At 36.7% G+C, this 14,394-nt stretch overlaps 1 protein-coding gene across 6 annotated transcripts in view; it reads left to right on the forward strand.

Annotated features, from left to right (window-relative positions):
- FAM204A (family with sequence similarity 204 member A) overlaps positions 1-13,237 on the forward strand; it is a 37,541-nt gene extending 24,304 nt beyond the window's left edge. For all 6 annotated transcript variants that reach the window (XM_023224336.1, XM_023224338.1, XM_023224337.1 and 3 more), the window contains 2 exons: positions 7,758-7,864; positions 8,162-13,237. In XM_023224336.1, coding sequence (XP_023080104.1) covers positions 7,758-7,864; positions 8,162-8,213 — 159 coding nt within the window. In that variant the 3' untranslated portion in view covers positions 8,214-13,237. The remainder of the gene's footprint in view (positions 1-7,757; positions 7,865-8,161) is intronic.
- Positions 13,238-14,394: the final 1,157 nt, after the last annotated feature.

A 14,394-nucleotide genomic window follows, 5' to 3' on the forward strand; every position in this document is an offset into this window, starting at 1 on the left:
TCATTTTATGTTAACATCTGAGAAGTAGTCCTTTCTCAAAAGTGCTGTGGATGCTGTAGCACTTGCTCTAATATTCAGGAGGACTTTTCCAGTCATTTGTGTTGTTAGCTTTTGGTTTCCTTGAGAGGGTTCGACTACAATTCTTCCTTTTCATTTCAGTTATTAGTTTTATGTAGATGCAAGTGCTGTTACCTTGGTGGAAAAGGCGCTTGAAGTCCCCTCCCCCTGGGGGAAAAAAAAACTCTCCCCAAATAATACAATTTTGATCAGAGTACCTGGAGGGTTATTGTATCTGGAGTTCAAAACATTTGTTTAAATTTTGAACTAGAGATGTTCTCAAACTTAAGTTTAAAGTTACCTCTAGTCAATGCCATTATGTTTGCATCAAAAAAAAAAAAAAAAAAAAAACTGAAAAAAAGTGAATTGAAAGACAATGTTATAGTGAAGCAGATCTTTTTTCTGTTTTTGTGAATACTTTGTGTAGAAATGTCTTGACAACCATGTTTCTGAGGTAAAACGGTTTGCTCAGATACGAAGCTTAACGGTATATTCCAATTAGCTGTTCTAACAATTTACCACTGGAACCTGTGACCCTGCGGAAAGGTTGCATGTCTTTTCTATTGTCTTAATTGTGATTTCTAGCCACTGAAGACTGAGTAAACATAGTAAAAATGCATTAAGTATTATATGTATTTTAAGGGTTTAAATTTAATATCTCCAAATCAACATTTTATTTTTATGGAAAGGAAGTTATTTCTTTGCTAGTGTCAGGGATGTGTATGACAAATATAATCTAGGTTTTGCTGTAAAAGCAAATGGTTGTTTTTTTTTTAATGATTATTTCATACAGAGTCATCTAATATCTGCACTCTCCGGCAAAATATATTTTATGTCTCTTTCAAATTTTACTACTGTGCCTCCTGTCCCTTACTTTTTCTTTTGTTTGCTTATTATTACACTTTCCAGTAAAGCAGTAGAGTTTAGGAGACCATTTTCTTTTTGGTATATTTCACTAATCAGCAATGAGAAAGAATCTAGGAGACTGGGAAGGGAAAAAACCTCTCACCAAATAGGCTTGTGTTGGTCAGCAGCTAATTCGCCACCTAGGGAAGGTGGGAACTCTGCCTTTGGGAAGGGTATGTGTGTCTGTTGAGGATCATCTAGAACTCGCTCTCATTCATTAACTTTGGTCATTTTTCAGTGCTTTTTAATTTAAAAGTTCCTCTGTGTATCATTTTGCATTCCGCATATTATCGGGGGGGGGGGGCTTTTAAAGGGCTGTTTTAATTCTTTGAAGCCTTGTTCTCCTTAGTTCTTACAAGTAATTCAGCTATTACGTGTAGATCAACAATTAGCAAAGTATATGGAAAATAAGCTGTGTCTTCCCAAGTAGGAGAGGGCCTGGATGAATTTCTTTACATCTAGTTTAAAGATATGTTTGTTCCCATAAAAAATTGTGCACAGCCGTGACATTGCAGCATTTTAACATCAGAAAAATAAGGCTAGTGTTCAGTGATGGTTTTTTTCTCTAAGGTTTTTAGGTGTGCTCATTCAGATCTCATTACATTGAGGATGTTTTCTTTTAACCTTTGGGGTATGATTGGGTGATCACCTCGAATGGCATCCCTTATGCTCTCCTTTAATTATGTTTATCTGTGCTTTTAACTAACCTTAAAAGATTTCAGATGTTACAAGTCTAATTAAAGAGACAGACAAAGCACAGTTTATACTGTAGATTTTTTCTGCAGTTCAATTAATCAGCATGTTTTCTCTTTTAATTAAAACCATTTTAGTAAATTAAAGCCCACAGCAAAACACATATATAATTTGTTTGTAATTAGCTCTTAATTGGTGGTAGTTGAAGCTTAGCACCCTTGGTTTCTTTCTTCATGATTGCCATTTTATTAGCAGCCAGTCATTAATTAATCTTTTTCTAATTAGCTTATAAAACTGTTGATGGCACATTATTGTAAATGTGATTTTAAGTTCAAAGCTTGTTAATAGGCTTTCTTACTTAGAAGAACAGAGATAAAGAAATTGCTGAAAACAGTACCACAGTTCTTTAAAAAAACTGTCTTTCTTATGGGGACTGTGTAAAGCATCTAACAGCTTATGGTTAATTTTTTAATGCTTTTTTCCCTTATGAATAGCATAAGTTGCTTGAATATAAATGTCTGTATCCAGGAGTAATTTCAACAGTAGAACATCTTCTCCCTCCTTTGGAATACTGTAATCCACATATAATTTGAAGCCTTAATAGTCATCATTAAAACAGGTGTTATGTAAATGATTTCACTATGAAATCAGAGTTGAGTATATGAATCATATATGCACATATGCACACATATATGAATATGTAGATATACACATATGATAAAAGATATTTGTATATATATCTGATGTGTTTTAAAAACAGGATTTGTTGGGTTATGCTTTGAAATAAAGTGATAGGAGTTGTAGGTATAAAAATAAATGATAGCTGTTTATACAATTGTACATACATATAGATATATGTAGTACACAAACATGCAAACATATGCAAACCTGTCCATGCACATTTTAAGGTGACAGTGAAATTAGGTTATTTTTTAGAACAGAAAATGATTTGATTTAAAGAAGGAGTTAAGTGACTGGATATGGCCTAGCTTATTTGCTTCACCAGGGCTTTGGCATCTCAGGTGTGACCATGGAGGGAAAGGTACCAGTTCAAATGTAGATGTCTTGAATTTACTAGAGCACATACCATATTGAATTGTGGTTTGAGTGAAACACATTGGTCACATTGTATTCTTTGTTGAAATATACCACCAGTTTCTTAAAATTCCTTCGCTGCATGGCATTCTGAGCTGTTTTTTAAAAATCAATCTTGGTGCAGAGTTTCGAAAGTTATTTTTTAAAAACACAGTATTACCAGTCATTGAAAGTGCTTTTTCTTATTTGCTTCTTGAACTTTGTACATTATTTCAACTTTGGCTATTTCTTTGCTTGTTTTTTGGAAGGCATTTTATGATGCTATGCAAGAGACACTAGAAAGGGATAGCTGACAAGGAAAAAATTAAAAATTGGATAAAAAGTAAATGAATAATGTCATATTACTAAAAAGATGAGAGGCTAATTTGTGCCGACTTTTTGCTAATTTTGTTCAAGCCTCAAAATGAGGAGCTGTCACCCGTTCTGTGTAGCACTGATGACAGTGCCAATGATCCATGAAATAAGCTGCCGCTGGCTTTGTTCTGATAAGAATGAACAAATCTGCACAATGTTCGGCTCCCAGAATCTCATTTTCATACTTGCATGCAGGCTAAAAGAAATAAGCTGTTTGCAGGCTTGATTAATCAGACATTGGAGGGGTTTTTGTCTCTTTGATCTCTTTCGTCTCCTAGGTAACTTGCTTGACATTAATGTTGAGCTTGAGTAAAGACAATCAAGAATTGTCGACCAAACTGATATAAAAATTAAAGACCTTAACACTTTAAGTACTCCAGTAATGGTTCCGCTTTACTTCAGAAAACATCTGTTTTCATTTAATTAAAGAACAAAAGAGAATGGCATAAATATTTTTCATAGAGACCTATTATTCCATAAAAAGTTAAAGTATGATAATTGGTATTTTTAAATAAGTGCCTTGAAAGTGTTCAAAAGGGAGGAAAACTTTATAAATCTGTTACAAGCTAGTAATTTTGAGATGAGTAAAATATATTCTGAAACAGATAAGAAATATACAGTTATGCTAGATTAAGCGGTTTGAATCAGATGCTTCAAATGATTATCAGCAAACTTTATAATGACAAGATTTTGCAAGAAAAACTAACTTTATTTTGAAGTTTGTCTTTTAAAAATCTGTACTATGTTACAAGGATGTGCCATTATATCTATTTTACAACCCAATATGATTTACACACGCTAAACCTGTAAAATTGAAAGGAATTAAAAAAATGTCGCCGTGCATTTGCTTGAGGTTATGCAGACGCTTTTACAAATCTTCCAAGTGGCTGTAAAGATGAATGCCTCAAGGGTCCAGCCAGGGCCCTGCTTTTCCAACCAGCTAAAGCCCTTATCTTAAATCCAAGCAAAGTACCATTAATCTTTTTGAAAGACCTTTTATGGCTTTTAATATATCCCAAATTAGAACATTTTACACCCTTGGTTCCTGAAATATGGTGATAAAAAGCCTTTAGAGCTTAATTTTCCTTACTGCATGCTCTGACCAATTTGCAGTTCTTTGTGATAATGTTTAGACACCTTAATTAAAATGCAGCAAAATATTGGATGTTCTATATGGAAAATGCTGATACTTTGGCTACACAGACAAGAAATTTTGTATATATTTTTATTCATTTAAAGAACTTTCTTTCCACATTGTGTTGCTATAGTTATCTGATGACCCAAAACCATTTTTTAAATATAAAACCATTGACCAAGGTTTTGTGATGTTTACATTGAGCATGAAGATGCATTTTTCTTTTTATAGAAGCGAAAGAGGGATTCTTTTCGGCCTATTTTATTTGTTTGTAATACTGTAACACAGCATGATATTCTTTTATATTCTGGAACCCAGGTTAGTCATCTCGACTGGGAAACCATTTCTTCTCAACTGCCTGTTTCATAGAAGGTCTTATTATCCTTTTATATTTTCGGATATTTTTTCTTTCTCCACAGAAATAAGTGAGACACATTCATTTTAATTATATGAAGAACACAAAAAGGCTATGAGTTTTCATCATCATTACAAGCTATAAGATTTCTTTCTGTGGAAAATACATAGACCAGGTTTGTTTAGTGTTTTATCAGCTGAAGAATATTTTAACCTAAGCCAAGGTAAAATACAGTTAGAAAATACACCTTTTATAGGATCAGGTCTGTTTGAAAGTGTTGCCTATGTACGTAGTTGTTTATTAAGTTTACAAAATGATGGAGCTCTCTCATGTGAATGGCTGTTTAATATGTTCTAATGAATTATTTTTAACAAGCATATACTGTATTAAGGAACATATACTGTAAGTATTTACCGTGATGCTGGTTGTGCTGGATTAGGCCTTAGCTTTGCTAGAGCACTAAAAGCTTTTACATTCTTAGAGTACATGACATGTCGAGGGGAAGAGTCTACTGAAGTCAAATGACTGCATGCCCAGACATAGGGATCTGCTCTTTGGCTTGGTTTGATTGTCCTAACCAGGACAACCATGTTGGGAAATTCCAGTGAGAAAAATATAAGCCATGTCTTAATTGACAACAGTTTTAAAAAATAATTTTCTCACATTGTTAATGTGGTACATGGCAAATATGGCTTAGATAATTTTTGTTTCTTACAGTATAGTCTTAGTTGAAATATAAGAGAAGCTAGCTGAGTGGGCCATTTTTGGTGGGTGGTTTTAGCAAAACTGAATTTGCATTTGATAGGAATGGAGTTAATGGAAAAAATACAGATTTTTCTGTTTTACTTTTTGGCGATGGGGAACAGGAAAGAGACTGAATTGTCCACTTGAATGTTGAGAGACCTATATGCATCTTAAACACAAGTAGCCAGCTATGATTTACAGCAGAAGATAATTTATTAGGTATATTTACTGCTCCCTTCAGAGCCTGCTGTACCTCCACATTTCCCAGCCCCCTTGTATTTAGTTGGAGCCATGTGAGTAGTTCTGACCAGTGAGCTCTGAGCAGAAATGATTTGTGTCACTACTGAACTAAAGCATCGAAGAGCCATTGTAAGGCCCTCCAGCTCTTGTTCCGCCATAATAATCCTGAAAGCCATATATTGAGATGCTGGCATCACAAGTTAGAGGAGAGTCCTGCCCGTCCACAGGGACTTAAAGCGAGACAAGAAATAAAAGTTAGCTAGTGAGAGTTGGGTATTTGTTGGATACTGCATGGTTGACTAGCCTAACTAGTTGACAGGTGTTAACTTGATTTTTTTTTTTACATGTATGACAAATGGATAGTTTTTCAGTGGATAGGAATTTCATCTTAATGATAAATTATGCCACAGCCTCCTTCCAGAGTTTCATTTTCTCCTGGGATGATGATGATACAGGCTTTTGATTCTTAGCCTTTTTTTATTTGTTGATTTACGTGGACTTTTCTACAATAAAGAACTGGAAATGAAAAGAGAACCAAAAGAACAAAGCCAGTACTAAAGCAGTCAAATGTAACTGCCGACTCCTTCTCCCCAGCCCCACAGTTTGAAAACAACCCATTTTGCTCAATGCTGTATCTCCAGCACCTAGAACAGTGCCTGGCAAAATTATGCATTTATGCCTTTGTAAAATTTGTTGAATGAATGTTATTCCTTTGAAAAAGAGGAGGACAACAGTAGCACTGCTAAATAGGGATTTGAGTTTTGGGAAGACACTGAGGTCAGTCTGCTTTACAATGAATCATCCTTTCTTCGGCACCTTTCCTATTGATGTTGACCAATTTGGCACTGTAGTTCAGTTGTCAGCTTCCTTCCGTTTGTCTAAGTTCTTTATATATATGTTCTTAACTGTACTGAAAAATCAAATCTGTTTTTGCCCTCATTTATAAACTACAGGCAGTGCTTGATTTCTACTTGTCGATTTCATCCTAAAGGAAACTGTTCTCCAAGATTAAGCTGAAAGACATGTCAAGCGTGCCAAACCTTGCTCTCCTAAGTTTGCTTCTTTGCTTACACATGTGCTCAACCTCCTGCCATGCCTTACTATTGGCAAGCAGATCCCTAGAACTTAGGCTTTAACCTGTTGACTTTCGAGTGGCTTCTACGTCATTTCTTCTTTTTTGCAAGTCTGCCTGTCTACTAATATGCATCAGTTGAGTACAAGGGATAGAAAAGGCAAGAAGCACCAAAGAGGTACTTAGTTTTTATTGTTTAACCTGGGTTCTTAATGGGTACTCTTGAGCTGTCCACATTGGTGGGCATTTTAAAAATAAGAGCACACTAAAAGTAGAAGATATCATCACAGTGCTTATCCTGGAGATACTTGCTGGGGGAACAGCTCTGCAGCCGGAGTGCTGTGTAGAGCAGAGTGTATAACTGAAAGTTGAAGGGCTGGAGAAACAAGGACTGTTTTAGATTGAGTTAAAGAAGATTCTGGGATGGGGGATTTCACTGTGAATGGACCTTGTAGGACTGGCAGATGGGTGTAAGGGGGGCACACATAGAGGGCCCTGCACAGGGGACACTTTAATACTTTGGTCCTGGTGCCCAGTCTTTTCACCTTAGTACCCCTGATATTCTTTTTTCTCTCAGTGAATTAAAAGCTGTTGCCCATCATACAAAGTGCATTTATGAAGTAGTAATTAGCTTTCCCATGTTTTATTAATCACATCTGTGACTGCCAATCAGAGCTTCTGATCAGCATGAGATAACTGGTGTGACCATACTGAGTTGCTGTAATTCTAGCCCAGAGCAAAGAAACTTGATGTCTCTGTCAGTGTCTGCAGCCTTATCAGGGGTAAATTCCTGTTCAGCCTACTGCAATGCTGAAATAGCTTGAAGATCCTCATTACTACCTTTGTGGACCCTCGAGGGGCCTCAGTGTGAGAAGGATTTCCATCCAGGAGACTGGTATAACTAGGGTAAAGGGTCTATTGGGAATCACGGGAGATACGGGTCCTATCTTTGTATTCATTATACTTTGAGAGGGACTGAACGTAGAATTTCTAATTTCTAGACATGGCTTTCTTACCCATAAGTTCTCAATTATTTGTATAAATGTGATTACTGTATTAGCTGGAATATTTATTTTCACTTTTTTTTTCTCCTTTGTAATTCTTAGCTTGGTGTAAAAATTGCCAAAGCAGTTGCCTGCCACAACTTTGTAAAAGCCAAAAAGGAGGTTGAAAATTCACAGGCTGCCCGAAAAAAGAAGAAACTCGCATGGGGGTGAGTTTACTTAAGATTTTTAGTAGTAATTCTTCTGACTTCATAGAAATTATAGAAATTCTGCTAATATATTTTGTGATCTACTTCATGTATAACTGTTACTCATTTTTTTTCTTTGTTGAATGTTTATCAGATTATAAATATGGAGGTGTTTCTTCATCCTGTTTAATGTTTATTTTGTAATCATTGGAGTATGTGAAAAAATTTTGTTTGTTTTGCTTTGGTCTCTAAACGTGTTCAGTGAAGTATTTTTTTATTTTAAGAAATAAATTGAGATTTTTATGTTCTTCATTTTAGGTTTGAAGCAAAGAAGAGATGGGAAACCAAAAGCAACATGGGATACATGTAACTTGCCAGAGTGCTTCAAGACGTTTGTAGACTGGGATGCTCAATTTACTGAGAATGTTTTCCTGCCTGTGTTAATACATCAGAAAATTGATAGCACTAAAACAAAAATAAGCATAAAATTTGGGATTTTGATTATCAGCTCTTTTCAGTCTTTCTTTAAGGACTTTGTCCTGTTGAAGTGAATAAAATGAAGCATTCTGTTATTTGTATAAGAAATGTAAGAAAAAAATATAGAAAGAAGAGGATAGGATTTTGTTTATTTATTTGTATGGATGGACCCTCAGCATAAAATCACTTTGGGCGCTTTTCATTCATTTGGTTTAGCATGGCCAGTGAGCTTCTCGTACTTAATTTTTTTTTTTTTTTTTTTTTTTGAGACAGAGCCTCACTCGCTCTGTCACCCAGGCTAGAGTGCAGTAGCACAATCTTGGCTCACTGCAACCACTGCTCCTGGGTTCAAGTGCTTCTCATGCCTCAGCCTCCTGAGTAGCTGGGATTACGGGCGAACGCCATCACGCCCAACTAATTTTTTTTTTTTTTTTGTATTTTTAGTAGAGACGGAGTTTCGCTGTGTTGGTCAGGCTGGTCTTGAACTCCTGGCCTCATATAATTCACCTGCCTCTGCCTCCCAAAGTTCTGGAATTACAGGCATGAGCTACCATGCAGGCCTTGTATTTTCTTATCTGTACCCAGTGTAACTACACATTTACTGGAACTGTGTTTTTAAGATTGATAGTTGTTTATAATGGATTAGTTGTAAGTGCCAAAAAGTCTCAGTTGATATTATCTTTACAAATGACTTGACCTTAATGTTATAAAAGTAGTTACTTTTTTTTTTACTGGAGGCAGACTTGATATTTCAGAATTGCATAGTAAAAGCAATTTATTAATTTTTGTGTACTTTCAGATAAACTATTACAATAAAGAAAGGGGCAGAATATAGTATTTGGAAGATGATTCAAATTCAGCAATGCCTAGAAATGTCTTCCTAAGTATCTTTCTCAGCCATGTCATTCTTTAAATTATGAGATGGTTCTTAGAAGAGAAAAATGGTGTAATTGTATTAAACAGACAATTATAACTCAAGATAATATAACTTCGTACCTTCTAAGAACTGATTTGTTTGGTTTTCCTCCCATTCCCCATTCTTCCTTAAAAGATTGAATGAATGAATGAGCCGAATGAGAGGATTGGTAACATGGGAAATCATTTTCATTAGATGTACATTTCCTGGTTCTAACAGGAAAGGGGCTCAGGGAAATCATAAAACAAGCAGGTGAACAAGACCAGGTGTGTTGGCACCTGCCTGCTCAGTGCCCAGCAGAGGTAAAGAACCACTCAGCATAGTTTTCGTCAGTTCACCTCTTTTGTCGTTGTCAGAGGTTTCCTACCTGTCTGATATAAACCTTCTCTGGGTTGATAATATAACTTCAGAAACATATAAAATGAATCATGATTATAATTATATTATTGTTATTTTTAGACTTAAAATAGTAACAAAATTTTATTAATTTATGGTGGCACATTTAATGGCTTTTTTTCTATGTTCTGGAATAAGAGAACCTAGCTACTATTTAAGCATCCAAAAATCATATCTTGCTTTCACTTAGTTGAAAAAAGCCAGCATAGAGAAAGCAAAGCAAAGTTTTAGAAGATTATGTGTCATACTAATTCAGTATCCAGACCAAATGTTGGAAAGTCTTATTTTATGATTTAAGGAAAGTCTTATTTTATGATTTAGTATCCCTTGTTCCATTTTATAGATACGATCATGTAAAACTTACCTACAATATTCATTTCAAACTGCTAAATTAGGTAAATACAGACTTTTAGTATAGAAACCTTTCCTCTAAAAATCTATTATGGGGGAAATATTCACTATACAATCCAGTGGTTTTGTCTGAAATCCTAAAAATGTTATTTTTGAGCAGGCGAGTGGTATAGATATTCTCACATTGGGGCCCCAATATGGGCATTTCCCTTTGGCTTCTGTCTCATTTTTTTTTTCTGTTTCTACTCCTTAGAGCATTTAGTGACCAGTGACCCCTGCAGGCATGTTGCACTTCCCATATTGAGGCCTTGCCGGAGTGGCCTCCTGTAGGGTCTGACTTGGAATCCTGTCTAGCCAAGGAAGCCCTTCTTCAGCCTGCTCCAATGCCTGTAGTTGCCCCCTCAGCGCCCCCTTGGGGTTCTCCTGTAGATGGGAACATTTTAACTAAGCGGAAGGCAGGCATTGCAGCAGAATTAAGTGTAGCGGGGGCTCATTTAATAAAGGAAGCCACGTCTCCCAAGTCCTCACTCTTTTCGGGGCATGGGTTGTGGAAAGCTCGAAAACATTATGTATAGCAGAAGAAGGGGTTGGAGGGAAGATTTGTGGGGAGAGGTTGTCTTGGGTTGGCCCTGCTGACATGTCATTTGAGAGCAGTTTTATCCTTTCTAATAGCAATTACGCATTTTGCTCATAGGAACATTATTCCTTGAGTACACATGCTGCTCAAAGGATGTAGTCATTTGTCCATTCCATTCTAGTCATAGCAAAATAAGGATTCTTTTTGGATCAGTAATAACTTTGGTTCCTAAAACTTCAATATGTGCATTTACTACTACCAGAATGCCTGAGTTAGATCAGTAATGTAAACGTCAGTTATTGTTCACTGAGATTAATATGTTTCAGGCCATTGGGTATGGAATTAATGGAACGATGATTTACTCTTTAAGTACTTTAGGCTAAAACAACTTACTAAAGAGTAGTAATTTTGAGCTTTACAGCACTGGTTCTGAGAAGTAAAGTTGGCAGTGCATTCTTGTTTGGGAGCCCTCAGGATGTTTCTGATTTTCAGCAGAACATTTTATGTCTTTCACCGAAAGGAGAGATTGAATATATAATCTTAGGTTTGCTATAATTAGTTCTGATGACAGAGTTAAATACCTCAGCCAAGACTGTAAATCAGTACGTAAACAGGTTTCTGCAACGGATCATAAATCTCAAACTCCATATTTTAAACACACTTTTTTTTTTAGGCTGACAGATAAGGGAGCAGCAGGCTAAGGATAGGAATAAAATGTTACGTGAACTTTTAAGTCACAACTTAGAACTCCCATTAAAATCTTCTGATTTTCTTTATACCTTTTGTCTAAAATATTATCTTTTAACTATTAGCTTATTAATAACTTTAATAAGACAAGTTTGAATTTAATTCTCAAAAAATGAAGATATAATTTATAAAATGTCCAAATTTTTGGTAAGACATTACTTTTTAAGAAATGTGTATCTTGCTAAATATAAAACATTGTCTGAGGTTGTTGTTTAAGCAAAATGAGAACTGTACATTATTTTTTAAGAGATGATAAAGTTTGAGGAGGCAAGCCGATGTTATGTCAGATCTCATTTTGAAGTTAGTGAAATCTAGTCTAATCCAGAACCAACTGAATCCAAGTTTTCCATTTTGGCAGAAGTTGCTTTTATTTTTAGTATCTGGCAGAGCAACAAATGCTTTGCATGTCAGTTTAATATTTTTTCCTGCCAACTGTTTATTCATTGGCTTAAAATTTACAGTCTACTAAAGTCTTAGCTCTGACTTTCATGAAACAAATAGTAATATTTGGACAAAATATGTACATGAAAATCTTTTTCCAGAACCAAATGTAGATTGGTATTTGTGACATCAGTGCCTTCTAGCATGGTGACGGGTCGAAAAATACTTTGAAAAGTCGAAGGCTGTGTAAACCCACGGCAGTACATCTCAAGTGATTTTTATTATGATGTAATCAGAGTATCTAGGTTTTCAAATTTAAATTAGTGGGTGACTTTATGCTAGAAAGTAGAATATGTGTTAGAATAAGTTTGTCAATATATATTCTTGGCCTTTGTAGGATACTGAGACAATAAGGTGCATTTTTCATTTTTGAGGTTGGGGCGCTCTATAGATTTTGATAAAATGTGCAGAACTGCAGAACTGCATGCTTTAATCTTTATTATTTCATCCTCCCTCCACACTGCTTGTTTTAAAAGAAAAAAATACCTACACACATTTTCTAGTGTTACTGCTGTAATCAGCACAGACTTCCTGGAAAGGGATTCCTGCCTTCAGTAAAGGACATGACAGCATGTGGCCAGTGGAGATTGCCACAAGGAAACTTGGAAAGGCATCGAACCATTTTGCTCTAATGTAAAAGTGAGGTGTGTTGTCTCTTTGGTATCTCCTCCTACTCCATTGTGAGTATTCTGGAGGTGTCTGTTCCCTTTCCGGAATTTCTTCAAATACAGCGATGCTTCAGAGTAGCTTCCTGCCACATTGGCTTTCATGATCTCAATCCCTGGAACACAGCTATAGGCTTCTGGGAGACAGTTTATTAAATACCATGCAGAATGCTATGTTTTTAGAGGTGCATGTAAAATCAAGAATTAGCTGAGGAATAATTATCTTTTTATTAGTAGTAGTAGTAACTCATTTTTAGAGTCAAGTAAAGTTTGTTTTCCAGGTGAGATGACATTTTTAAGAAATTGAATTTAAGTATGTGCTTTAATATCCGGACCAGGTTTCTCAAGGAAACAGAATACAAGGGAATGAAAGGGGAAGGGAGAGTAATGCCCAAGAGAAACCTCAGCTCCTAAGTGCTCCCCTGCCAGGTTTCCCCCGTGCCTGCCCACTGGCACCGTCCTGGCAGCTCCAGCCCACACCCCATCCTGGGCCCTGGGCTGCCTCTCGCTGAATAGCTGCAGGGGGCCTGCTATGTGACAGGTATGAAATGAGGTAATCTTTTTCCACCTCTAATTTCTGAAGGGTGTGTCTGTCCAGTTTTTACTTGTTCATTGAACTTAAAGCCTTAGAAACCAACAGCTACAATACAAGCTGTAATTATTGATGTCTGTTTCATATTCATCTGTAAGTTCTGGCATGTGATCAAGAAGTTAATATATCACTTCATCTTCAGGCTGAATGTGTCTCAGCTATAAAGGTTTTATTGTTTGATGGATAACATACAATTATGACTGCCCACAATAAAAAGTGTTTTCATTTGTAAGATGGGTGATACCAGAAGTAATTATGAATGTCACAAGGAATAGTGAAACGATGAAGCTTTGCGTTTCTTTGAATTGCTCCCTACATAATGCCCAAGGAACGTTTACTGAACGCCTATTATATGTCAGATAAACTAACGCTCGCAGGTGAAAAGATGAATAAGCACAATCTAATAGGAAATATATGTAAGCCATGTTTTGAACAACTCAATTTTCAGGTGGGCTATTAGAAAATCAGTGAGTTTTTCTTTGCTGAATACAAAGACCGAATCTACATATAAGAAGTAATGTAGGCCGGGCGCGGTGGCTCAAGCCTGTAATCCCAGCACTTTGGGAGGCCGAGATGGGCGGATCACGAGGTCGGGAGATCGAGATCATCCTGGCTAACATGCTGAAACCCCGTCTCTACTAAAAAATACAAAAAACTAGCCGGGCGCGGTGGCGGGCGCCTGTAGTCCCAGCTACTCAGGAGGCTGAGGCAGGAGAATGGCGTAAACCCGGGAGGCGGAGCTTGCAGTGAGCTGAGATCCGGCCACTGCACTCCAGCCTGGGCGACAGAGCGAGACTCCGTCTCAAAAAAAAGAAGTAATGTAAACTTAAAAATTTTAGTTACCTGAGTATACACTTACTCTACAGGTTGCTGAATTTCCTAGGTAGGCAGTCAGCTACAGTGGCTCACCAGCTTAGTGACTAATCCATACATGCTCACATCAGAGTGGGTAGGATCGATTCCCTGACTGTCTCCCCTGGAGATGAGGAGCATTGGTGGGGTTTGACTCAGGAATTAATGCAAATATTTGTTCTGCACGTTACTCAGTGATTTTAAGCTTAAAGTTTTCTTAGACTGCATTAATGTGTCCTTTATTTTAGCTTGGGTGGGCCACGGTACCTGCCCATGTTAGGGTAATGCTTGCTACTACTACAAATATGTCCCCCAAAATATAATGACTCAGGCACAATACAAGTTTATTTCTTGTTTATGAGACAAAGGAGGATGTTGCTTGCTATCAACAGGGGCTCTGCTCTGGGCTGTCATTCAGAGACCCAGGCTAACAGCGACTCACTGCCTTCTTTTCCTAGTAATCCTGGGTGTCCCCTCCATGCCAGTCAGCTGGAAGGGAAAAGAGCTTGGAAGAGCACTGGTGGGAAGTTACGGGCC

This window comes from Piliocolobus tephrosceles, chromosome 9 (assembly GCF_002776525.5).
Source record: "Piliocolobus tephrosceles isolate RC106 chromosome 9, ASM277652v3, whole genome shotgun sequence".
NCBI lineage: Eukaryota > Metazoa > Chordata > Mammalia > Primates > Cercopithecidae > Piliocolobus > Piliocolobus tephrosceles.